The sequence below is a fragment of the Triturus cristatus genome, chromosome 2_1 (genome assembly GCF_964204655.1).
Source record: "Triturus cristatus chromosome 2_1, aTriCri1.1, whole genome shotgun sequence".
Classification (NCBI taxonomy): Eukaryota; Metazoa; Chordata; class Amphibia; order Caudata; family Salamandridae; genus Triturus; species Triturus cristatus.
In genome coordinates, this window is record NC_140581.1 from 1058995576 (window position 1) to 1059020269 (window position 24694).

The window sequence follows — 24694 nt, forward strand, 5'->3', positions numbered from 1 at the left end:
TCAACATCAGATAGAAAGCCCGCTAGCTTTGGACAAGAATAAAACATGTGGGTATCATTGGCCGCCTGGAGCCCACACCTAGCACACGAATTACCATTGCAGCCTCCCCATTTTGAAATTTTGGCCGGAGTGTAATACAGATCAAATAATGCCATGTTGCTCTGAGTACGGAGGCTCCCAGGAATTAGAGCATAGCTTGCTAGCTCCAGTGACAAACTGATATCCAGTCCGACTTTACCTAGTTTACCCTCCCACTTAATATTTTGTAATACCAGATCATCAGGGAGGTTAGATATCAAATATTGATACAATCCTCCAATTCTAGCCCTTCTTTGGATCATTTCAAATAAAGTAGTTTTAGCAAAAAGATTTGACATAAGGTGCTGTTTTTTAACTATAAAGCTCCTGATCTGTAAATATTTAAAGAAATCATGAGTTTCAAGAGAATACCTCCCCTTCAAAAAAGAAAAGGGGGCCATTTGTCCATCTAAACTCAAGTCACCGATCACCACCAGCCCTGACGACTGCCACCTGTAAACAACCTGATCTTGAAAGATAGCTGGCAATAGTCGGACAGCTGAGAGCGGGGTACAGAGATTTATATTTGGAATTTCACATTTATGACGAATTTTACGCCAGATTGAAAACATAGCCCAGATAACCTTGAATTTTGTTTTTTTATAATAGCTCGGCTCCAGGATCCGCAAAAGCACACCCTTGGCAGTCTCGCCAAGGCCCAATTAAAAAATAGTGAGTCTACAGCAAGTCGGTACTTTCACCCTGTCACCAAACAATAGCACCCCCATATATTGCAGCATTGCTGACCAATAATACAATAAGAGATTAGGGACTGACCATCCCCCACGCTCCCTAGAGAGACACATCCATTTTGCTGCCCTGCAGGGGCGACGATACCCCCAGAGGAATCTTATACAGATTCTTTCGGCCCTAACCATGCTTTGATGTGAAAGCTCCAATGGAATAGTGCGGAATAAGTATAAAAACTTTGGGAGGTAGTCATTCCTTTCAATGCCATAAATATCACCAATATATATTATTTTTTTTGGTCAAAATTCTTTTTATTATTCGGCATCATGAGCAAGTGTTACAACATGAATACAGTAGAGAGCGCAGGACTGCGCAGGACCTTGGGTCCTGACATTCGGCTAATTATAGTCCAGATTCAAGTGTCACAAGGTCTATTACAACCCCCTGCAGCCAAAGGAGAAGATGCCTGATTTTAAACATTCAACTTTAAGGGTGACCCCTTAAACAGAATAAGAAAAGAAAAATGAAGTCAACCCCCTCTCCCTAACCCTCCATCCTCCCCTCCCCCGGTGGTGGTGGATTTGTATGAGAAAGAAGGGATATCGCGGGTGTGTCTAAGAAATGAGGCAGTAGACGTAGGGCCACAACTCTTAAGAGAGTGATGAATGTGTCAGCCAACCCTCATTGAATATATATATATCTTTATTGAGTTTTAAACATAAGATACATGTTACATTAGATACTGCATAATAATGCTGAAACAGCGCTCCAAATTACAATAGCTTGATGGCCAAACATTTAGGAATAATACACCCATGACAGCATTCCACATATTTCTTGTTCTTGACAGCTATTAATTTGCATAGTCAAGCATTAGTATGCGTCATCACCAGAGGGGCCCCTGCCGAGGATCTAGGCAGGGAGTGGGAGGGTGTGAGTGCCTCCCGATTCAAAGCCTACATATATTGACGGAAGTGGGACCAGATATTCTTGGGCAGTGATGTGAAAGGTTGTAGATTAGCATATTCTTCACCCAAACCTTCGCATCTGCTCATGTTTTCAAGCCAGTCCTTGTCGACGGGTGGTCTAGTTCCCCCCATCTCAGGGATATCTCCCTCTTTCCAAGGAGCAACTCCATAGAAAGTAAGCGGCGAATCCCTTGGGTGACATTGCTAGTATAGCCTAGTAAGGCAACTACCGGGTCAGGAGTTATGTCAAATGGTCATTTTGGAAATTTGAGCAAATATGTTCTCCCTGAACTTAGCGATAACCGGGCACGTCCAAGTGAGATGGGCAAAATCGGCACTAGGAACCTGGCATTTCAGGCATGCAGCGGACCAGGTGGGGTCAAACTTTGCAATATCTGCCGGAGAAAGATAATATCTATGTAGGTATAAAAAAGGAATCAATTTGTGTCTGTCATTGATGGAGACACATTTAATTTGCTCGCAGCAGTACTTTCATATCTGGTCAGTTAGTGGTATCTCCAGATCTTTTTCCCAGGTTTCCCATACTCAGATGGTCATGTCCGGCCGAAGTGCCAAGCAGGCATGATATAATTTGGATGTCATATGCCACCCATCAGATGCTTTTATTACTAAAGATAAGGGTGGGAAGTTTTCTGGTGGGAGAGGGTATGTGGGTAATAAAGACCTGAAGGCACTCTGGATTCTCCAAAAGTTGAAAAGGTCCATATGGGAGACATCCTGCACCCTAGAGGGGTCTGCCAGTTGTATAGCATGGCCATCAGGGAACAGGTCACCCAGAGTGGATAATGATGTTTGTTAAGTGTGCGATTAACTATGGCTTCTCTTGCAGGAGGGATCAATGGGTTATCAAATATGGGGATGGCCTCTGCATAGAGAGGTCCTCTAAGCAGTATGGGGTGCATCCTACACCACGCCCAACAGGTTGTTGAAACTCTCTGTATATCTGTGGTTTTTAGCAGGGTAATTTGGACTGGAGCAGACCATCTAGCTGGGTGCACTCTGGGTATATATATGGTACGCACGCGTTGGGATAATACCAGTGGTATGTATAGTGACACTGCATGGCAAGGTAGTAGAGGCAAAAGCCCAGGACCCCCAGTCCACCCCGTTCATAAGGGAGAGTCAGTGTTTCCCAGCGTATACGGGGTCGATTACCCGCCCATGTCATCCGCAGCAAGAGGCTACAGAGATTCTCGAAGAAGGTTTGTGGGAGTGGCATGGGAATATTAATAAATAGATATAAAAAGTGTGGCAGTACTATTAGCCCCATAAGGGAGAGGGGTAGCTTTATCCATCTCTCCACTTGTGTGGTCAGTGTATCTATTGCCGGTCTAAAATTGCGTCTGAGGACCTGTTCCCTGTCTGAATGTAAATGTATGCCCAGGTACTTAGTGCCGTCTGATGCCCATTCAAAGGGATATTCTGGTGATAGGGGTTGGGTGGAACCTGTGAGTGGGAGTATTTCTGATTTGGCCCAGTTAATACAGAGCCATGATAGCTGGCCGAATTGTATTATGTCCTGTATGAGTGTGGGTTAGTTAATTTCGGGGTTTCGTCTAAACAGTAAAATACCGTCGGCATATAGAGACAATAGCAAGGGACCATATGTACTAGTAGTAGTTTATTCGATCAATAACATGATCATATACATACAAATATATCACATGACATACAATATTACATTAGAATAAAAGAATAAAAGTACAAGAGAAAATTTAAATGACATAATCTTCATAATCCTGTACATCATTCGAGAATAAGATAATAAAATGATTAAATTATATGAGATACTTTAGGGACCTAAAAAAAATGCACCAGCATTAAAAAGACAATTCATAAGCGTCATTATACACTCCGGTCCCTCTAAGTAACCTTGATGCATACATTTCCTACGTATTCCAGACTCTTGCTCAGGGGTATTATTTTTCCATTTTAGACCTCTGCCACCAGGCATAAAGCAAATATCTTGATAGTGTGAAGACAAGCCAACTTGTCATATCTGATCTGAAAACACCTAGTGCATCTGCAGGACGTTAGAAAGACAGCAACCAGCATGCCGGGTTAATCAAAGATTTTCTCGAAGTAGCACAGAGACGACAGAAGAAGAACAAATGTTCTATAGCTTCTGGGCTAGAGCTACACGATGGACACAACGGAGTTACAGTAGCATTCGCCCAGCTGCTTTTCATAACATTCAGTGGGAGAACCCCAATCCTAAATTGTGTATAAAGTGCTCGTGCCTGAGGGGGTTCAACATCATCCATGTAAAAAATCAAACTTAAAACAACTTTTAATATATAAATATGTAGTGGTTAACGTGCCAAGTGACCTAGTATCAGTGCAAGAAGAGTCAATAAATCCCAGTACCTTTTTTTAAGCTGGGTAACCATTTTTTTTGTACTAGACTGAGAATCATCCCACAAAATCCCCAACCCCAATTGAAAAAAACACTGCCTGACCTTTTAAAACCAAACCAATCTGTCTTTTAAGACAGTCTGTCTTTTAAGAATTAATAATTACTCCACTGCGTCCTTTACTTGGATCTGGGAATTACTGGTCCAAAGTCTTATCCAGAACATAAGCACCTTAAGAACAGCTGTGTGGGTAATAGACTTTAGGCCAAGATCAAGGCGTAATGGTAGTAATGGAGTGTTCATAGGGAGATTAAGGAACCATTTTAGGAATTTATTTTCTGCAACTTCTAACTGGTTCAGATGCTCCAGCCCCCACAGTTCGGCCCCATAAAGGGCCGCACCCAACCCTTTGGCCCGATGTATTTCTAGGGTGGGATAAATTAGGCGGAAAGCTGATCGTTTAACTCTCTTTACTATTGCACAGTCCACATGCTGAAGTGTGAGTACACTTTTCTGGATTTGGGAGAGTCCATGCCATGTTATCGCTAATAATAACTCTCAAATAATCAAAGACCTTGACCTGCTCTAATAATTGAATGCCCAACCTCATTTTCCCCTTGGTGGATTTATGGGGATTAAAAACCATAAACTTTCTTTTAGAGCAGTTCATTTCAAGGCCCCAGTCTTTGCATGCTGTTGCAAACTTAGTTAAAACTTTCTGAATGACCATAATGGTTTTAGAGATGAGCAGCGTGTCGTCTGCAAATAAAAGCGAGGGGATTAGTTTGCCAGCTAATTTAGGCGGGTCCCCTCGACAGTCATAAAGATCATTCATATACAAGGTAAACAGGATTGGGGCCAATACACAACCCTGGCGCACCCCCTTTGAAACAAGTATATTATCGGTTAGACTGCCCTTGGAGTTCCACCTGACTTTGGCATAATTACCTTGATGTAAATGGACCAAGAGTTGAAGCAGGTCACAAGGGAGCCCAAGATCCCTTAGGACAGCCCAGAGCCTGGTGCGATCTATAGAATCAAATGCCGTTTTGAGGTCAACAAACACGACATACAGGTGGTCCCTCTTGATCTTGACTTCCTTCCAAATAAGCAAAAAGAAGCCAAACACCTGATCTAGTGTGCTCGTGGAGGCCCTAAAACCAGCCTGCAGGTGAGAGAGTATGCTGTTTTCCTCTATCCAACAGTGGAGATGTGACAAAATCATTTTATTAAAGACTTTCTGGGATACATCTATGAGGCTAATAGGCCTGTAATTTGAGGGGCCCCCTTTATCCCCTTTTTTAAATATGGGGATTATTTCGGCACCCTTCCAGGTCGCTGGGATATCCCCCCTCGTGTGATGGCAGTAAAAACTGTATAGCGCAGAGGACCCCATATATTGGGCTAGGATCGATACAGATCTCCACGTAGTCTATCTAACCCTGGTGCTTTCCCAGTCTGAAGTGAACTAATTACATCCACCGTTTCCTCTACGGAAAAGCTTATTACATCTCCCACTACAGGCTCTATGTTACAATCCCTGCCTGTTGTTACTGCCTCACTCTCTGGCTCGCAGACCTCTCCAGAATATAATGTCTGAAAATATTCTTCCCAGACATGTGGCTGTATTTAAAAGTCATCTTCATTGACCGGCTGGATTACCCCTTTAGAGATTAGATGCCAGAATAGCTGACAATCCTTCAATCTGGATGCCTTAACTAGTGTACCCCAGTTCTCTACCTCCCAGCTCCTTTTTGCTCATCCTGTGTTCTCTTGTAAACTCATCTTCTGTTTGTTGTGTCGGTCCTTATTCCTTTCTTTACTGCCACAGTTACCTCAATTCTGGCTTGCCTGCATTCCTCATTATACCACGGGGCAACGTTTCGATTAACCATGCTTGTACTGTACTGTCTACTTAAGTAGGGCTTTATACTATTCGATAAGTGATGAAAGCTAGACATAATGCTGTCTTCATTAATGTTAGGATTGCCGAATAGGACACTTTACATCGCATGCATTTACAACGCATGCGATTACAACGCCGTTTTAACAACCGTGTTGTTACATTGCAGTATATTACAACGCAAGTCGTTACATCGACTTGATGTAGGGGGCGCGCTGGACTTAGGAATAGTGGGGCCGATTCACAGAACTAATCTGAGACAAAATCCTAAACTTACTACTTTTGGTATTCACAGAAGACATTTAGTAGTAGTAAAGTTAGTATTTTGTCTTAAGTTAGTATTTTGTCTTCAGTTAGGATTTTGTCTTAAGTTCGGATTTTGTCTTCAGTTAGTATTTTGTCTTAAATTAGTATTTTGTCTTAAGTTAGTATTTTGTCTTAAGTTTTGGTCTTAAGACAAAATCCTAACTTAAGACAAAATCCTAACTTAAGACAAAATACTAACTTTACTACTACTAAATGCCTTCTGTGAATACCAAAAGTAGTAAGTTTAGGATTTTGTCTCAGATTAGTTCTGTGAATTGGCCCCAGTATAATTTACTATTCCAACTCCACTGTGCGCAACAGTAGGGAAGGTGTTGGAATAGTAAATTATACTATTCCCTATGTTAGCACGCCCTCTACAGCAAGTCGATGTAACGACTTGCGTTGTAATGTACTGCGATGTAACAACGCGGTCGTTGTAACGACCACATTGTAATTGCATGCGTTGTAACACATGCGATGTAATGGCTGTTTCCCGGATTGCCCAATACAATAAGAGTCTGAGCCACCTCTTTATAGATTTTAGGGAGCAGCTTTTCATTAGCAATTAGCTGGGGCCACTTGATTCTCCTATTATTGTTAGTGGTAACAACAGGAGCCGTCACTAAATTAGTCTGAGAGTGCAGAATAGTAATGACAGAGAGCCTCAGGAACAGTGAATTATGGTCACTATCCTGATGATTTAAAATAATGATGTCATTGACCTGAGGTTAAAGGTCAAGGTCTACCATAATGAAATCAATCCTACTCTTAACATTCCTCTTTTTGAATGTAAAATTTGATTCTGCATCTGAGGGTGTCCGCCCATTACAAGCGCGTACCCCAAAGGCAAGATTAAACTATAGGACTTGCTGACCAACCTTAGTACATCAATAATGGGTGGTAGCTGGAGCCATTTAACACCTCTAACTTGCACTTCCTCCTGCACTATTTCCTGTGTAAAATCTACAGGTTCATATGTTGTGTTAAAGTCACCAGCTACGATAAGAAAATAATCTTTTCTTAAGTTGTCAAGGATGTTTGTGAGTGTTGATAAAGTGTCTAAAGCCTTGTGATGGCTACTAAACCGATTATATAAATGTATTAATCTGACATGAATATTCCCTTTAAGCGATATCAGGTCTAAACCAAGGATCCCCTGTGAGACTATATCTAGCCGCTTGATTTTACCAGCCAATGTGGTCTTAATCCAGATCAGCAAGCCTCCAGCAGGTCTACTAGCTGGTGAATGTCTAGCTTCAATACTAAACGTGGTGAACCCCACCCTATGTATTTGTTCAGTGGCCCAAGTTTCTTGAAGCAGAAATATATGACTGCTGTCCACTAGCTTGCCCCACTCCGGGTCATTTAGTTTGGACCTTAACCCTGCAGTATTCCATGAGATAATTTTCAATTGCTGGTCATCATTTGTGCTTCCCCGGAGCGGATGTCCTGTTATTGAATTATCTCTCATTGGGCCTTGGGTAGGTACATACTGGTCAAGCAGAACAATTGGGGTTCGGTTCTCTATTTCAAGTGGGATGCTATTTGTAGTATACCCCCCAGATTGGCTAGTTGGGACCATGGCATGAGCCATCATAGATTTAGCACTGCCCAACTTTAGTCATTCTGGGTTATCCACCTCTGTGAGTGATATCTATTTCTAGTTGCAAGGGATAATTGCTCCTTACTCCTCTGCAGATTCTGGGCTGTACAGGCATTAGATGTAGTAACTGGACCAGTGGGCTTAAGATGTCTATATAAAAAAAACAGTGGCATAATGCCAATCCAGTGGTCAGGGCCACATCCACTTGGTTTCCTCCCGCTTCTAATCAATTTTTCTGCTAGGACTGGGGAGCTTCAGTTCATCACTATGCAGTCCCCATGGGTAGACTTGTTTAGGGGACCAACCCAACTCACTCTTCTAACGAAAAGAATGTTATGATAGCTGGAGTTTGTGAAATCGGAATTATGGGAGAACCAGTGACATACTTTTTTTTTTAATTGACTTGCGGTTTCTTTAAAATTTCCCTGTAGCAAGGGGACATTAGTTAAAATCCACACATATGGGAAACATTTTGGTGGAATATCCAGATTCACCTCATTTAAAGAATCATACGTGTCAGAAATATCATCTATTAGTGAAGGTGGCTCCTAGTAGGTACAATATCATTTACATTCTGTGAAAAACAGTGTACTCTTGGCCTTAGACTACTACCAGTGCGCCCGACCCCAATTGATTGGCCAACTTGTTTAAAATGGTCTGTCTTTGGTCAGGTCTTTCCCGGATCATAACCTTTCTTTTGAGAGGTAACTACAGGAGGAGGTTGTGTGGGTTTGCTGCAAAAACTGCCTACCCATGTATTTTGTCTTGCATATTCTTGTGCCCCCTAGAAACAGGGTGTTCTGATCCTATGGACCCATCTTTTCCCCAGCCATTAGACAAGTAATAGACCTTTGGATATTTCCCACATTAGCCTCAAGTTTATCAAGTCTGTCCAATATTGGAGAAAGATTTTTTGATAATACATTATCAAAACAACTTATTATAGTCTATGTATCTTGGAAGGATAAGACTGTGGAGTCTGGTGGCGTAGATGTAATTTATGGCGCAGTGGTAGGTACTGATAAAATGCTATTAGTCCCCCCATGTAGTTTTTCCTTTTTTTTTTTTAACTGGTACTTGCTCCCAGCGAGGGTACCTGGTGTTTCATCTTTTTCTTCCTTTTGACTGTTGGTCCAGTCGACCGAGATGTTGTATGGTGGGGCGGGGACTTTGCAGCAGAAGATTATACCATTGTTGTTTGTGAGGCAACAGAGTTTTCAGGATCAATGACCCCTACTGGGAGTTCGATCCGGATTCAAAGCAATAAATGTTCCACCCTCAACTGATCAACGTCGTTCTACCACTGAGATTTCCTTATCTAATGCTCTAGCGGCCTGTGTCAAAAAGCAGTCAAGGGCAGAGTTCTGGAGGATCTTAGGTGTACTCTCCCTTTGTCCCGTTTGCTTCCGTTTGGCCATTTTAAAAAGAATCACGATCTCACAGGATGAAAACTTTGATCCAAAAACCCAAAATTAAAAACAGACTTACTAGATAAGAATCAGGAAGATCTGCGTAAGGCTTGATCACAACACCAGTAGTCTCAGAGTCAGGGAGGAAAAAACCAAGAGTGTAGGCCCAGCCCAGCCTCCTCCGGGCACGGACAGGCCCGCCCTTCACTGCGGGAGCCCTGCACAGGTTAAATACACCTCCTTGCGCATCACGTTGGTGGCGTGACACTGCGGTGGTGCTTGGGATCTGTGGTCCCCAGTGGCGGTAACAGCAGGCTTGGCAGACTAGGGCTCCCATGCTGCAGGAGCCCTGCACAGGTTAAATACGCCTCCTGGTATGTCGCACTGGCGGCGTGATGCGGTGGTGGTGCTTGTGGGCTGTGGTCCCCGGTGGCGGCAATAGCAGGCTTGGCAGACTCTGGCTCCTTTGTATGCAAGCAGACCCTTCAATTCTGTAACTGACTCGCGTCTCCCGTGTTGTTAGCTAACCGTCAGTGTGAGTGAATAGCTTTCCCTCACCAGTGCTACGGGCTATATGTGAGTTGTAGGCAGCGGTGACTGTGTTTATCTTGTAGGGTCCTCACCAATGGGTCAACTGCAATAATAAAAACGAGGGGGAGAGAGGGCACCCTTGTCTAGTACCTCAATGAAAATGTATAGCATCTGTAAGTGCTCCATTTATTCTGAGGCATGTAATTGGTTTAGTGTATAGCAGCATAATCAATCATATAAAGTTCGGAGGAATTCCTAGTTTGGCTAGAACGGGCATCAAGAATGGCCACTCTATGGAATGGAAGGCCTTTTCCCATCTAAGAGAGCCACTGCAGCTGGTATATCTGGGGCCACCTTGTTTAAAACCACAAACAATGTCTGGAGATTAAGGAAAGTTGAGCGGTGTGGGACAAATCCGGCTTGAGCCGGTGAGATAATTTGTTCCATCAAGAGTGACATCCTGTTGGCTAAGACCTTAGCTAGGATTTTATTATCTAAATTAAGTAGGGACAATGGGCGGTATGATGCACATTTACTGGGGCCCTTGCCGGGTTTCAATAAGATTGTGAGGACCGCCTCACGGAGTGCGGGCAGTAATTCCCCTGTAGCCAGGGATTCATTATATAGAGCAAGGAGTTGAGGTGCCAGCTGCTGTTTAAAAGCCTTATAAAAAGGCTCCAGTGAGCCCATCCAGGCCTGGCGCCTTAGAGCTATCTAAGTCGTTAATAGCTTGTGTGACCTCTTCAAGGGTTAGCGGCTCATTGAGGTATTCCTGCTGCCCATTAGATAACCACACCATGGCTATGTCAGCGAGGTAGGAGGCAATGTCTGGCTGATTAGATGTGGCGTTGGATGTGTATAGGTTTTAATAATACGTTTTTAGTTCCTGTATGATGTTTGCGCTGCCGGTGACAGTGTCTCCAGCCTACGAGCATATCCCAGCTTAGTTTTGCTGTCTATTTGGGCTCAATAGTCTAGCTAATGTGTGCCTTGGCCTTTCGCCCTCCCCATACCATCGCGCCCTGGCAAATTTTCCCATGTATTTAATTTCCCGGTCAGCCAGATCCCGGAATTCCATTAGAAGAGTGTGACATGGTTCGTCAGTTGTGTCCCCTCCCTCTCCGCATCTTGTTCCTACATGTGAAGGGCGTTTTCCACTTTTTGCAGTTGTGTGCGAATATCTCATAAAATACCTGCATGCTTGGAGATGCAGACCCACGTATATAGGCCTTGAAGACCGTGCCTGTGTTTAAATTGAAGTATGCTATGATGGATGACAGTAATTCAGTGCTGAATACTGGATCTAGTAGCGCCTACCCATGACATTTCCAGCTATAGGCCACTGGGCAACTGTGTCATTTTTAACTGCAGGATGAGTGGACTGTGATCCGAAAGCTTCTTGGAAGGATTGTGACATGGTCTGCCCATTGGTGCACTACCGGTGAGAGGAACCAATAGTCCAGTCTAGACCAGACGTCGTGTGATGCTGAATAGTACGTGAACCCTGGTTCAGACGGATTACCAATACGCCATACATCCAATAGGAGATACAAATTATTAATATGTTGGAATGCCTCCCGGATGTGGGTTTTGCTAGGGGGTTGTGTGCTGGTTGCGTCCATTCGGGAGCATTATGTCATGCTCAGGTCCCCTCCCAATATCCAGAGATCCTCCTACAATTCGTTCAGGCAGGTAAACAGCTCTTGTAATAACTCTGGGTCATCAATATTTGGTGCATAGACACTAATTATGAGGATTTCCAGATCCTCTAGTGTACCCGAACGTACTGGTATCTGCCGATCGGGTCTGAGTACTGGGTCTTGAGGACAAATGGCACAGTTTTATGAATCAGTATGCAAGTGCCTCTGGAGTATGAACTCTAGCAGATGAAACACCTATGTGTTCCTCACTGTTTTGCAAAAGAGGGTTCGATATATGGAGATAGGTGAGTCTCCTGTAATAGGACGATTTTTAAGTTGTGTCTACTTAGATAGGATAGTACCTGTTTCCCTTTCCTCTGGTTGTTAATTCAGCGGATGTTCCAGGATATAAAGGAGAGTTCTACTGCCCCAGGGATGGTGAGGAGGGCAGTATTACCAGGGCGTGTTGAGCCTGAATGTCATTATCATTATGGGAGCAAACCATCAGTATCCAATGCATTAATACATGACAATTCGAACTTTTCATTGCAATAACTAACTGAAACATTCCCCAATGGTCCCCTCCCCCCTCCTCCCTCCCACACCAGATAAAACTTCATCCAGCAAATCCCCGAATCTCTATGTGAACAAATGAAGGTAAACTGAAAAAAAAGAAAAAAAAAATCTTTTTCCCCTTGTATGGAGCCTTTGGCGTACGCCAGGGGAGCGTGACGGCGACTCAGCCATGGCAGTCCTTAGTATTGACATAAATGCCTATATTTTTAACCACACCCCAAAAGTTGAAGGTGCACACATGTGCCAGTCTTATGCCTGACTTGGTGTGGATGAGGACCTTCAAGAGAAGCCCAGCAACTTCAAGATTCATCTTGTGTGCATGGTAATGTACCATTTTGATCTTCAATTTCCCGATCCGTAAGCGAAGGCGGGGTGCGTGTTGGGGACCCCGCTTGTATTTTCTTGCAAAAGGCGACCGCATCTGCAGGGGTGTCTAGAATTCTGGAGCATCCTTTGTGTTCAATCCTGAGAAGGGCTGGGTATAACATGGCGTATTTGATGCCTATTTTGCAGAGCGTATTCTTAACATCATTGAATTTCCTCCTGGCCTCCTGTACTACAGGTGTGAAGTCAGGGAATATTGAAATGTCAGCTTCTTGATATCGCAATGGTAATTTTTTTTTTTCAATGGCCATTCTGAGCGTACTGTCCCAGTCTCTATAGTTGAGGAGCCGCTCGATGAGGTGGTGCGCCCACGGGCCTAAGGAACGATGCGCTCGCTAAACCGCAAATGTCGCTGTGTAATAAGAGCGGTCAAATAGGTCCGACAATAGCTGTTCTATAAAGACTACTGGGCGTCCCATGTTTGTCGTTTCAGCACTTTCGGAAATTCGTATATTGTTGCAGCGTGACCTCGCATCAAGGTCTTTGTTTTTCATCGCAACTTGTTTCAATAGGCGTTCAACCTTTTCCAGTCTTTCTTGTGTGCCCGTGGAGGTGTCCTCTAGGTCCGAGACCCTTTCCTTTGCTTCTCCTAGCCGTGCCCCTTGCGGATCAATCTTCTCCCCCATCTTGTCAATGCGGCCTTATAGTGTATCGAAGCAGGCATCCATTGCTCTGAAGCCAGCCTTTAGTTACCCCATCAGTGTCTCCATTTTGCTCGCGGGTATGCTGTCCTGGCCTCTCCCCGCGGTGTCCTCCATGTCAGAATGGGTACCACGGGGCTCCGCAAATTTGGCGCAGTCAAACATAAGCTGCCGCTGTTTGGGATCAGTGTGTCCCATTCTGGTGAGTCCGTCGCTCCTAGGTAGGAGTCTGCAGTGAAAGGGATGGATTGCTATGACTGTAATTGCTCCTAGGTCGGAGTTGCCTATGAGTGTGTGGTGCTTCTGGGGCCCATGTGTAACTTAGCCACTGCGAGTCAATGGTACTGGAGAGGGCTCGCTTCACCCCCGTGGCATACTCAGTGGGTTGGTGGGGGGCAGAGAGGGGGTGATCTCTACAGGCCTTATAGGTATCAGGCACCTAATCCCTCACACGCTGCACAACCATTACCTCCTCGCAAAGGGGTGATCGCGCTGCCCTATCACGGGCCCAGGAGCGCGTGACAATTTGCAGGAGGGGGGAAATCAACCCATTAGGTCATGGCCTATCTCCAAGGCCTGGTCTGCCTTCTCCCAGATGTGGCGTAGTTCCTGTCCTTGCCCCAGTCGTGGCGTACAGTCCCTGGGTGTTGTGTGGCAATATTGCAGGGAGGAGAGAGACAGAGAGGGGGCGACCGGCACTACAGGCCCTATGGGCGTCTAGAGCATGATCTCCTACCAGCCGTGCCCCAGTTCCTCCCACGTTAGAGGGCGTTGATGCTGTCTAGCCCCTGGAGCCCCACTAACAAAGAATCATGGGGGGAACAGCCCCTACCTGAGTCACGGTGTTTGGGCCCGGGTATTCATATGCCTCCCACGTAGATATCTCGCGGGTCCGTCCTGTCTCCAAGATGCGGCCCGCCATTTTCCAAATATGTCCTGTACCCCGGACGGGGCCATGTGTTTTCAGGCACCTCTCTGCAGACAGCGGAGAGAGGAGAGGGGGTAGAGGGCTTCTTCGCCAGCTGGGCCCGACGGCCCCGGCCTCAGGCTCGCCCACAGCCACTGTCACCGCGGGGCCCCCGCCCTGCAAAGCAGCCCCGTCACCTCAAAGCGGGTCTCATGGGTCTGCAGTGCGCTGGCCGATGTTCTGGATCAGGTCATACATCTGTGAAGCAGGGGTTACAGCAGATGGCGGACTGTCTGTGCCTGAGCCTCACGAAGATGCGGCCATCTTGGTGGCTACCGTGGCCACGCTCCAATATCATTATCTATTTAAGTATACTTCACAAGGGTATAGCATCAGTTTGAGGTGAAAGTGTTGTGGTAGATATACCACGCTTGCTCACATTGTCATGTCAAGTCCACCATGGTACGTTCCTCATGCCTTACAACACCTGATGCCTGACTACAACTTCTCCCATTCACTATGCTGCTGCTTCTCCTCCTTGTTCAATTGCCTGTGCTTTCTCTTCAATGATCCACTCTCCCTAAACCCCCAGTATGCCATGATTTGGTGTAATTCCCCCAACTCCACGTTTTTGTATGCCCCTTTCTATTCTATGTATCTGCTCTCTCTTTCTCTATTTCTATCTCTACCCAATCTTTCTCACACACGTTCTCACTGTCTCTCTTCACTGCCAACACATCTTTCCGTCTTCTTTCTACTATATAATTTCTAGTTTAATACTGTGTGCTACATAAATACATCTTCTCTGTGTGTCTCAGTTTGTCACCCTTTTCAGACTCTGCCTAATCTGACTGTCCTTACTACCCCCCGCGCCATTGATGCTTAGCCAGAAAGCGTCAAAGGAAAGAGAGAGAGACAGGGGGAGAGGAAGAAAGAGAGTGTGTGTGTGTGTGTGTGTGTTTGTGTGTGTGTACACTTGCACTTTTAGTCCAACCACTGAAAACAAAATGGAATGATCTTACACACTACAGTATTTAGTGTACATGCAATATATATAACATTATATTTTTATGTGAATTGTATTTTAGAGACATGTGGGGTTCCTTGAGCCAATATTCATGTTAAATTCTTCCATGAGGTCTAGCTTTGCTGCCTATGGCCAATGCCTGTTGGTTTATGTGTCTTGTTGTTGTCTGTTGTCTAAGATCGCAGAATGGCATATCTGAGTTATTTCACTTATAGCATCCAAATACATATATGTGTACTATATTCGTGCACCCACACATGTCACAGTGAGAAATAATACCTTAGTGATTTTTAAGGGGAAATCCCATACCACTGGTTAGTGCTGACACTTGCTTGGAGATTAGAACACAATTTAATGTCAAATACTTGGAGCATGAAAAATGGGCGAGTTTTTCTTCCTCATTCATGTATTTAGAGAATGAAGCAGAACTTTCCTTGAAATGTAATACATTTGTGTGCAATGGAGAAATGAATCCGTTTTTAAGTGATTTTGATACTTTTGTGTGCTCTCCAGAGTCCAGAAACCCCCCTTTTAATTATGAGATGGTGCTCCACATCACACAGTGTTAATTTAAGTAAATGGTTGTAGGTGGTGGGCACAAGCACTTACTGTTGCAGACTAGGACTTCATGTTTACCACCAGACTTTGACCTAAAGTGAAAAAAGGAAAAAGGAAGAAAAAAGAGAAAAAAAGAGCAACAAGGGAAGAATGCAGGGATGAAAAAAGGTGCAAGAGTGAGCCAAAAAGACAGGAATGGTAGAATGGTAGAATATAGAGGCATGGATAACATCAACAGTAGGCAACGTTGGTGTTTATCATTTGGCAAACCTACTGGGGGAGCTCTTAAAAAAAGAGTTTGGGCAACGGCACTTTTTCTTTTGACAAAATAGGCGGTGATGATCAATTAGGAACAACTCTGCACCAATTTATGTTTAGGCTCAAGATGTTGTTTTGCGATGAGCAACTTCTCACAACAGTTGTGCCATCACTTTTATAGTACACCAGTGTTTTTACCATAGCTCACATGATGAACCTGCAATGAAGGTGAATCAGCACTGGGGGGCGTTTTGAAACATTTGTTTCAAAATAAAGATCATTCGCCTACAGAAAACGCATGTTGTAATTTCCTGAGGACTGTAATTCCCTCTTTTCTCCCCTTCTCCCAAAATTGGTATGTCCCAGTTGGAGTGTGCTCCATTTACAATGTTTATAGTGTTCTGCCTCTCACCATTAGAATGTGTGCAGTTAACAGCTGTGACCAGGAGCCTAGGAAACAACAATAAACGTTTCAAACAGCTTTTACTCTTTCCTCGTCAGTTTATAAGAACTTTCCACAATATTTGGTGACAATACCTACCTGCACAGTGGGCAGATCCTTGTTTCCTCTCATTCCATTTCGGCTTCTCTTCAGCTGGAACTCTTTGTGTCATTTCTGTCACATCTCTACACACTCTTTCCAGTGATAGTTGTCTTAATTGGCCCAGCTCCTGATTAGTGAAGCCGGTATTCTGTGGGTTGTCTTTTCTGTCAAGTTTACTTTTTCTGTCAGTGACAGCGCCTGGCTCTTTACGAAGTATTTACTCAGTATTAAGTGCCTATTTGTCTGATGGAGGCCTGATGGAGGCTGACTCTGCAAAATTCCTCAGAGGGTGGAGTCTCCTCACAAATCTCAACTGTTACCTTCTCCAGGAGAGGTTTTCCTTTCAACATGTGATTTTTGGGAAAGTCCTGAACTGATTGGCAGAGTAGTAAGTGACGATTTGCAGCCTAATTATATAAGTGACCTGCACACTTATGAATGCAGCTAAGTGTTATTGTGCTTGTCAAATGCATTTTTGAATCATCAACAGTCTTTGTATGTTTATCCAGCTTGATGGGAAGTGTGTGTCATTAACGTAATTTTCAGTGACATAACACTAAAGTTAAGCTTTCTACAGGTGTGGATACTGACAGGGCGTCTATTTATGATTGCCAGTGCCACACATACTGAATTATGTTAAGGCGTTTCAATATACCTAAAGTGTCATGTAGTTCCTATAAATCTATATAGGATCTGCACGTTTAGACAACATAAACTGTGGGACTGGTGTCCAGACTGATTCCAGACACACCCACTGGATGTGTTCGCCTGTATACCAGCTAGCTCACAGTGCCACTATGAACTCCTCTAACCAAGGAGAAAATAGTTTCTGGCAACTATCAAACATGACAACCCTGAACCCTCAGGGATCGTGGAAACAGAACAGTACTTTTTGCTCAGTCACTCATGCTCACTTTGTCTCAGAGAGAGACACAGAATGAATGATGGGGACGTTTTTAATAAGCATTTAGTGAACCAGCATCATTCTAGTGTAAAATATGTGTGCTGCAACAACCATGAGACAGAAACAGATATATATGATCATGAGCACTAACAGAGTACATAGATGGTAGTATTCTATGATAGTGCTAAAACAATAAATATATGCAGGCATGTAAATACATGACAGTAATAAGGCATACTCCTACGATGCTAACCCTAACTAGCCATACCTAAATGTACCTAGCATGTATGTAGGTGTATAGGCAAGAATCCCACTAGGATAAGCCAACCCCATTACCTGATATGAGAGAACGAAGGACCCCATCTTGGTCTCGAGATGGACACCCTGCGAGGGATGTCAGACCACTGCGTGCTGGAGTGTTTGCGTGCAGGAGCCTCAGCGTCTCGTGTCAGCACGTAACTCTTTCTCCTCGGCCTGTCCCAGCAAAGATATGGTTCTTATATACCCAAAAGGTACCCTCAGGGGTTCTACCTTGCTGTGTCATGTCGGCTGAGGATGACGATAGGGATGACCCTTATACATAGTTAATATGCAGGAGATGCAGAAGATGGTAGTCATGCTGTGAGTCTGAGAAACCTCATGCATAATAAATTAGGTTAGTTTTCGGAGACAACCACCCGACATTTATGCAGCAACTAACTAAGTAAAAGGTCAGCACAAACCCGTTTTGTAGTCCAATGGCATGGTGAATGTAGGTGAGAGGTTAGGTGACTACCCAGGCCTATATTGAGGTACATTGCAAATCATAACAAAAGTGCTAACACTTTATTGGAATTCACTTCAAATATTCAGGCTTCAATATTCATAATTTTCAAGTAAGACCAACTTGTAAGATTGTTAATTCAGGAAAACATAATTTGGAGTATACTAATGGGCATGTCATATGTTAATAATTTACACTACATTCTAATATTGTATGGCCAATTTTTAAACTCATCTAGCATAGTCATATAGTGAATTAGTGACCTTACTGCTATAATTAATTTATTTGTAATAAGATCTTCTACTATGTGTCTCTCTATATACCATGTTTTCTCCAGTCATGGCCCCTGCAAGCATGACACAACCCCCCCCCCCCCCCATTTCAAAATGAAATTGGAGAACCTAACCTGCCTTGGAAGGATGAATGAAGATTTTTTATCCTTATTTGATTGCCATAGGGGGTATAAAATGTATTCCATTAAGAAAATAGCACACCCTACTTCACAATTTAGGAGTATAAGGCAGTACAATCTATGAGACACTACTAGAGCCAATAACAGAAGAAGATTAAAATGATCCTGATGTGTACAAGTTACCATTTATAAAATTAGAAGCTCAGTTTGGAGATAAAATAAATGTGGTGCTGGAAGGGAATACATTTTTAAGCAGGATCCAAGGTAAACAAGAATGTGTAGTCAATTATATTGCAGCATTGAGAGGTCTATGCAAGTTAACTGAATTTGGCATGTTATCAGACTCACTGATAAGAGATCAACTTGTGAGGTCCACTAACAACACCTGGATTCAGGACAAGCTACTAGCTAAGAACCCTAACTTACAAGAAGCTATAGACATTGCTAAGTCTATTGCATATATAACAATATTAATGAAAGAAATTAAATTACAAAATTAGACTGCATCTGAAATTAATTCAGGCAGTTCATCCAAGGATATGGGTAAAATTAAAGAGGATCATCTTAATACAACTAAACAACTACCTGATTCCAATAAACTGAGATATTTCCGCTGTGGTAGTCACAACCATTTGGCAAATAATATTTGGTGCCAAACCAAGAATGCAGTATATAGAAAAAGCATTAAGCAAGGCAATTTTGCAAGAATGTGTAGATTGGAGAATGTGAACCAAGTTAATCTAGAGGCTGAACATAGCACTGAAACATTCCAGGCAGAAGATACTATATGTAGTACAAAACCTTGTTGGTAACCCTGTTAAAATGTTTGCTCACTCAAGTTCTTTCATACTGCTATGTCACATTGATTTCAGTAAACTTTCAGTGATGGAAAATGTGACCCTCAAAGTCCCCGACATATCACCAAGTGGGTTTAATAAGGACCCTATTCCCCTTGTAGGGAAGGTAGATGTCCAAATGTTCTTGGATGGCTTGATCAAAATAGCTTGGAATAACTTAGACCCCAACAATCGAGAACAGGTCCTCTAAGTTTATCCACCTACATCTGGGGTAAACATCAAGAAAGAGTTTAAGGAATCATAATCTGACCAATTGGGGTTACTCTATGATTTCTAGCAGAAGATCATATTAAAGAAAAAACCTAAACATGTAGTACACAAACCTTGCACAGTTCCTCATCTCATTTTGAAACCTATAGATAATGAACTCAACAAACCTAAAGAGTTAGGCATTAGTGAAACAATGGATTGTTCAGAGTGGCTTGCTCCCATAGTTATTGCAAAAAAACTCAGGGTGAAGGAGTACATCTGTGTGTAGATCTCAGGGAACTCAATAATGACATATGAGTAGGGAGACACCTGTTACCTTCTATAAATGAAATGTTGAGTACTATGAAGTAAGCTTGTATGTTAAGTGTGATAGACCTATCAATGACATACCACCAAGTTGAAAGAACAATAAATTCCATTACCTCACCAATACACCTGGGGAATTTTGTTACCTGCAGGAAAAGAATCTTGACAACAGACGCCACTAATAAGCGAATAGGAGCCACAATTTCACATTTCATAAAGGGCAAACAATGTTTAATTGCATTTGCTTCTCAATGCTTAACTAAACAGGAATTCAATTGCTCTGTATTAGAAAAAGAAGCCTTGGTTTCTTACTGTGTGGTGAAACATTCTGTTTCTTCTTATGGTGCATACAGTTTTCCATTTGCACAGACCATAAGCCCCCAGTGTACATGCTTTCGAGTAGAGGAGCCCCTCACAGTACCCCTCGTATAGCTAAATGGATCCGAGGTCTGGAGGGTTACTAGTATAAAATGGAATTTATCCCTCTGGATGTAAACATGGAAGCAGACTTCCTTTCCAGGGCTCCTTTTAGAAAAATGGAGGAGGAAGATGAAAATGTGGATCTCACTATCTTTGAAATATCTTAAAATGTTATATCTCAAGAAAAATGGGAAACAAGTATGAAAGAGGATAGTATCCTTGAACGAGTAAAACATTACATTATAAATGGTTGGCTAACTACTCGTAATAAAATACAATATGAAGAAGTTAAAAACTACTGGGAGGTCAGGTTTGAATTAAACATAATAAAAAACAAAGTTATGAGCAATGATAAAATCATACTACTTATTGAACCACATGACAAAATTATAAACTTTGCCCATGAAGGTCATTTAGGGCGAATTTACACTAAGAAACAAAGTCAGAAGTGTGTACTAGTTCCCAAGAATGTATTCAATGATAGAACAAATGGTAAAAGATTATGCCAGTTATACTAATAGTAATAAGAGCAAAATAGTTCCAAAATCTCCTTTATATCCTTTGACTGTCCCAAAAAAAGCCATGGGGTAAACTAATATTAGACATTATTGGCCCCATAAAATTCAAAGGTGTGTCTTCACCCTACATGTTGGTGATGTTTGACTACCACTCTCTTTGGATAGTCACAAAGGCTGAGAATCAGATTACTACAAAACAACCAATTGAATTTTTACAATAATTGCTTTTTCAACAAAGGCATCCCTGCCATCCCTGCAGGGAGAACATTTCACCTCTAGTAAAATAAAGGAATTCATGTCAAAACTATGTATATAGCACTATACAACAACCTTTGAACTGCCCCCAAGGCCAATAGATTAGTAGAAAGGGTAAATCGCATGGCAAAATAATATAAACAACTTGCGTGTGTTAATGGATACCCAGTTGAAAAAGCTTTGTAAGACATGCTATGTTCGTATCACACTTCTCCCAACTCCGTCACTGGAATTTCTCAATTTTTTGCTTTAAAGGTAAGAAATCCCAGCTTATAGTTTCACCCCAGTTAGTTGTAATGGGGTACAATGAAGTGAGAGGACAAACAACTGTGGGCAAGCAAAGTTCAGAAACATAAAAAAAGTATGGTGTGAAGAAAGGGTCATGCAAATCAAAATGGTCTGTGAGGAATTGGGCTTTAGTCAAAAATCCTAATCTACATAGAGATAATATGAACACATTTTCCACTCCTAAGCAAATTGTGGATGTAAAAAACAGTGTGATTGTTCTGGGTAATGGGCAAACTTGGAGCATAGATATGATTGTGAGTCATCCATCTACATCTACAGATGCTGATGATTTAACCAAGGTCAATAATGAGAAGTTAGATGATAGTATAGAAAACACCAAAGAGTTATCTTAAAGAATAAGATCAGTGCCAAAATAGCATCAAAACTATTGTGTTTGTTAATCCCTAACATCATAATGTATAAGTTTCTTTTTCTGTTGTTCTTTGATAATATGTGTTTCGGTATTTCTATTCCTACATTTATTCCATTCTCTCCTCTTTCATTGTTATCCTTGTCCTTCTCCTCCATGTCGTCGTTGTAATTATTTCTTGTCTCATGCATTTGTAATATTTTATTATCTATTGTATAGGGAAAGATGTGTAGTAAATTCCTGATGGTTGTAATTTCCTCGTTAATCCCCTTTGCTTTATAATGGTATGTCCCAGTTGGAGAGGTGTGGCTTCACTGGTTAGAAGCGGCAGACCTGTAAGCAGAGAATCGGCCAGGGACCAGGGTTCAATACCTGATGCGGCAGGGTCGTGGACCAGGGTCAAAACGGACTTGATAATTCTTGTCTCGGTACCTACTCTAACCAGGAACACACTCGGCAAATCTGGGCATTAAGCTTGCCTCATCTCTACAATGGCCCCCCACAGACGCTGGGGATGCCTGGTTTCACCTTGGAGATACCCAGAAAGGGACCATCTCACAGGGATAGCCAGGACAGATTCCCCAGCGGTCTATAGCGCTGGGACACTTCTGAGTAGCTGTGCGCTGAATAAATTAAAATAACATAACATTTACAATGTTTATAGTGTTCTGCCACTTGCCGACAATTGGAATGTGAGCTGTTAACAGTTGCAGTGAGGAGTCTAGGAAACGACAATAAAGATCTTATACAGCTTTGACACTTTCCTCGTCATTTTATGAGAACTTACCAAAACAATACATATCATAGGATAGGATAGGATATAAGTTTATAAAGCGCTTGAATGCCATGGCATCTTGGCGCTGGTGAGTGTGGAAGTGGTGCAATCTACATTACACATCTGAAACATAACACCAGAAACTATTCATTTGAAATGTCAAACTGTAATGTTCATCAGAGCAGAGCATGTTACACTTTGTTCTGAACTACAGCCAACAGCAAACAATACATATCATAGGATAGGATAGGATAGGATATAAGTTTATAAAGCACTCGAATGCCATGTCATCTTGGCGCTGGTGAGTGTGGAAGTGGTGCAATCTACATTACACATCTGAAACATAACACCAGAAACTATTCATTTGAAATGTCAAACTGTAATGTTCATCAGAGCAGAGCATGTTACACTTTGTTCTGAACTACAGCCACTAGCATTCACTGATGGGATCAAAGACAAGGGTGATGGATGTAGGGAGCAGAGGTGATTTCTTGAATAATTGGGGCCCCAGTGTGTATATTAGATTGCATGTAAGTGTCCCCTAGTGGTAAGGAAACGAGGGCAGAGCCAGAGGCCCATATTGGCCCTGTTGTCTAGCAGTCACCAGACTGAGAAGGCCTGGTGAAAATTATTGGCCACCGATTCCTGTGTCTCTAATTCTAAACTACATAAAAGTTCTTGTTTTTACAGAAGGTGGCAGTGATATTCTCTCTGCATTGTTTTATGTTCTTAGGTTATTCAGTTGCAGTCTGGACTGAAGGCCAGTGCAGAATTCCAAGGGGGCATTTCCATTGACATTTCAGGTGGAATGGATTTTAGTTTGTGGTACCGTGAATCCAAAACCAGTGTTATTAATCGGTAAGAACAAAGAATCGGTAAGAACAAAGTACATACATGAGAAATGTAGGCAGTAACATGTTGATGCTTTGTGACTTGTTCTTCGTGCCTTTTGAATGTGCTTGCTGTTTTAGATTTACACTTTCAGTTTTGCTTTTCTTTGCTCCAAAGGTTCAACTATATCATCTAATGTCTGCAAAATAACTAAGTTAGCATCCTTCCGACTTTTGCTCAGAATACTAAAACACACAATCTCTCTGTCAGAGTTCAACCTTTGGCCTTTTACACCACAGTGGTTGCAATGCGATACTAGCAGGTGGTGTGTTCCACTTCCCACCATAGAAAAGTGTTTGCTCAAGGCCTTAGGAAGAGCAAATCTCCAGCCATTTTTCAGGGTGGGAAAGAGTTGGAGTGAACTTTGTAAAATGTTTGTGGGCATTCACCAACTTTCTAGGATCACCATACTTTTAAACTCTTTTACACTTGCGTGTGATTTACTCCTGAGGAAAATAACAAGAGGATAGGGTGATATTCCTCAGAAGTCAAAGGAGTTACGAGCACAAGGTTTACTTTTGTAAATACTGTGCCTCTATTATGAGCTTACATGGTAGATCTATGAGTGCACATGGCTTAGCGAATTGTGCCCAGAGTTTACAGAAATCTGTGATTTAACTGGGCTCTCCCTCCAAAACATTATAAAAAGTTGCACATCCATCTAAGATACCAGCAATGGATTCGAAAATATATTAGTAAAATCTAAGTACGTGTTTACGTCACGTTTAATTCTACATCCATCATTTAAGTATATTGATTACGCAGAAGGAGCACAACTTATCCTGTGATATTGCCAGTCTCCAAATAAACAATAACATTTTGCAATATTTCTTTGTCAGGGGTGCTCTGGTGGTGGCTGGCAACATTGGTGTGGATTCCTTGTTTGTGAAAGCAGCGATGGAGGCACGGTTCGAAACCGAGGCAGAACTAAAATTCATCACCACAGTGAAATTCTCAGAGTATCCCTTTTTGGTTTGCATGCAGATGGACAAAGACCCTTTCCCATCCAGGTGAGACAACACCATCAAAAATGCTGTCGCACTACGAATGAATGATGTGCACACCGCTAACGCAGTGGTGTAGCCAGTGTGGTGCAGGGTGGGGCGGGTCCGCCTCAGGCGGCACTGTTTCTGGGGGCGGCGGAGGTGAGCAAGTCGTGTCTGTCGACTACCACCATCCCCAGCCCCCGAGAACAAGTCGTTCATTGGCCACCAGACCCCCCGTAACAAGTCGTTGGGGTGGCAGTAGGTCTAGCTATGCCACTGTGATAACATTAGGTCCCTCAGCATGAACAATAGGTCTCCAGCAGCTCTACACATACGCCCAT

The 24694-nt window shown here is 42.8% G+C and overlaps 1 protein-coding gene across 1 annotated transcript in view; it reads left to right on the forward strand.

The window, feature by feature from the left end:
* The window catches only part of MTTP (microsomal triglyceride transfer protein), a 277369-nt gene that overhangs the window by 248275 nt on the left and 4400 nt on the right, over positions 1–24694 (forward strand). Inside the window, exons 16-17 of the mRNA XM_085635746.1 lie at positions 23210–23334; positions 24207–24377. Of these exons, the coding sequence (XP_085491872.1) occupies positions 23210–23334; positions 24207–24377 (296 nt within the window). The remainder of the gene's footprint in view (positions 1–23209; positions 23335–24206; positions 24378–24694) is intronic.